The sequence below is a fragment of the Chlamydomonas reinhardtii genome, chromosome 11 (genome assembly GCF_000002595.2).
Source record: "Chlamydomonas reinhardtii strain CC-503 cw92 mt+ chromosome 11, whole genome shotgun sequence".
Classification (NCBI taxonomy): domain Eukaryota; kingdom Viridiplantae; phylum Chlorophyta; class Chlorophyceae; order Chlamydomonadales; family Chlamydomonadaceae; genus Chlamydomonas; species Chlamydomonas reinhardtii.
Genome location: NC_057014.1, coordinates 567,608 through 569,219, shown reverse-complemented (window position 1 = coordinate 569,219; position 1,612 = coordinate 567,608). Strand labels below are relative to the sequence as shown.

The following is a 1,612-nucleotide window of genomic DNA, read 5'->3' as shown; positions in this document are numbered from 1 at the left end:
CGGTTGCGGCGGGTAGTCTGGCGGCGGGCGGGTGAGGTGGTCTGAGGGCGGTGTGGCGAGCCAGACGTCCATGGGCGGCGGCTCCAGTTGGGGCGGCGGCGGTGAGGGCTGTCCCTCCGGCCCACAGCTGGGGTCGGCCTCGTCCACCAGGCCGTCACCTGTGTGAGTGTGAGTGCGAGTGCGGGCGATGGGACAGGGTGGTAGTCAGGGGCAGGTTGGCGTAGTCCCGTGCCTAGGCCCGTGGTGACATAGCTGAGTCCAGAGTAAAAAGTGCGCCTAACAGAGGGCGTAAGGCTATGTGTACATGTGTGTGCGCAGGTGTGTGTGCGCGGATGTGTGTGTGTGTGTGTGTGTGTGTGTGTGTGTGTGTGTGTGTGTGTGTGTGTGTGTGTGTGTGTGTGTTGAGAGTAAAGACAACTCCCCTCGGCCTCGGTCCTGATTCCTGTCCACACCGCACTCCAGCCCCCTGCCCCCCAAACCGCCGGTGCCTAGATCCCTCCCCCCGCCCCCCCGCCAGCCAGCCACAGCCAGCCCTACTCCGCGCGCCAGTCCCGTACGCACGCACAACCCCCATACACGCCACGCACGCTCACAGTCCCTTCGCCAACCCTTTCCCCCAACCCCTTTCCCCACCCCACCCGCCCCACCCCACCTCCCCATCCCACCCCACCCCACCACCCCACCCCGCCCCCGCCGCCACTCACAGTCGTCGTCTAGCCCATTGCCGCACAGCTCTGGTCCGGACTCGTAGGCGGTGCGGAACACACACACCGACAGCCCGGCCGCCACGCCCGGCTCGATGTAGATGACGGTCAGGTTCACACCCGCGCCCTCGCCCGGCCTGTGTTTGGGCCGTACATGTTTGTTGGCGTAACGGTGTGTGGGCCGTGATTGGTTGTATGCGTAACCGTGTGTGTGTGTGCGTGTGTGTGTGTATGTGTATGTATGCATGTGTGTGCTACATGCAGGAAGCGGACCCCACCACCAGCGGGCTGGGCTTTCCCACCTGCCCGACCGCATGCCATACACACACACCCTTTTCCCCTCCTTACCCCCCTCCTTCTCACCCGGTCTCGACCAGCGGGCTGGCCCAGGACCGGCCCACGGACAGGTGCGCCACCTCCCGCGTGTCATACACACACGCCCTTTCCCTCCTTTCCCCTGCTTTCCGCCCCCCTTTCCCCCCTCCTCCTCACCCGGTCTCCACCAACGGGCTGGCCCTGGACCGGCCCGCGGACAGGTGCGCCACCTCCCGCGTGTCATACACACACGCCCTTTCCCTCCTTTCCCCTTCTTTCCGCCCCCCTTTCCCCCCTCCTCCTCACCCGGTCTCCACCAACGGGCTGGCCCTGGACCGGCCCGCGGACAGGTGCGCCACCTCCCGCGTGTCATACACACACGCCCTTTCCCTCCTTTCCCCTTCTTTCCGCCTCCCTTTCCCCCCTCCTCCTCACCCGGTCTCGATCAGCGGGCTGGCCCAGGACCGGCCCACCCGCAGGTGCGCCATCTCCCAGCTGACGTTGTAGTCGCGCTCCCGGGCAGTGCCGTTGAACTGAGTGATATGCACCTGGGGGTGGGTGGTGGTGGTGGTGTGTGTGTGTGTGGTGGGGGG

At 66.2% G+C, this 1,612-nt stretch overlaps 1 protein-coding gene across 2 annotated transcripts in view; it reads right to left on the bottom strand.

Annotated features, from left to right (window-relative positions):
* The window catches only part of CHLRE_11g467608v5 (uncharacterized protein), an 8,342-nt gene that overhangs the window by 1,608 nt on the left and 5,122 nt on the right, over positions 1–1,612 (bottom strand). Inside the window, exons 12-15 of one of the 2 annotated variants that reach the window (XM_043067358.1) lie at positions 1,455–1,567; positions 1,068–1,085; positions 705–841; positions 62–158 (exon numbers count right to left, since the gene is read on the bottom strand). In XM_043067358.1, the coding sequence (XP_042919358.1) occupies positions 62–158; positions 705–841; positions 1,068–1,085; positions 1,455–1,567 (365 nt within the window). The remainder of the gene's footprint in view (positions 1–61; positions 159–704; positions 842–1,067; positions 1,086–1,454; positions 1,568–1,612) is intronic. The other variant, XM_043067359.1, reaches the window with a different exon arrangement.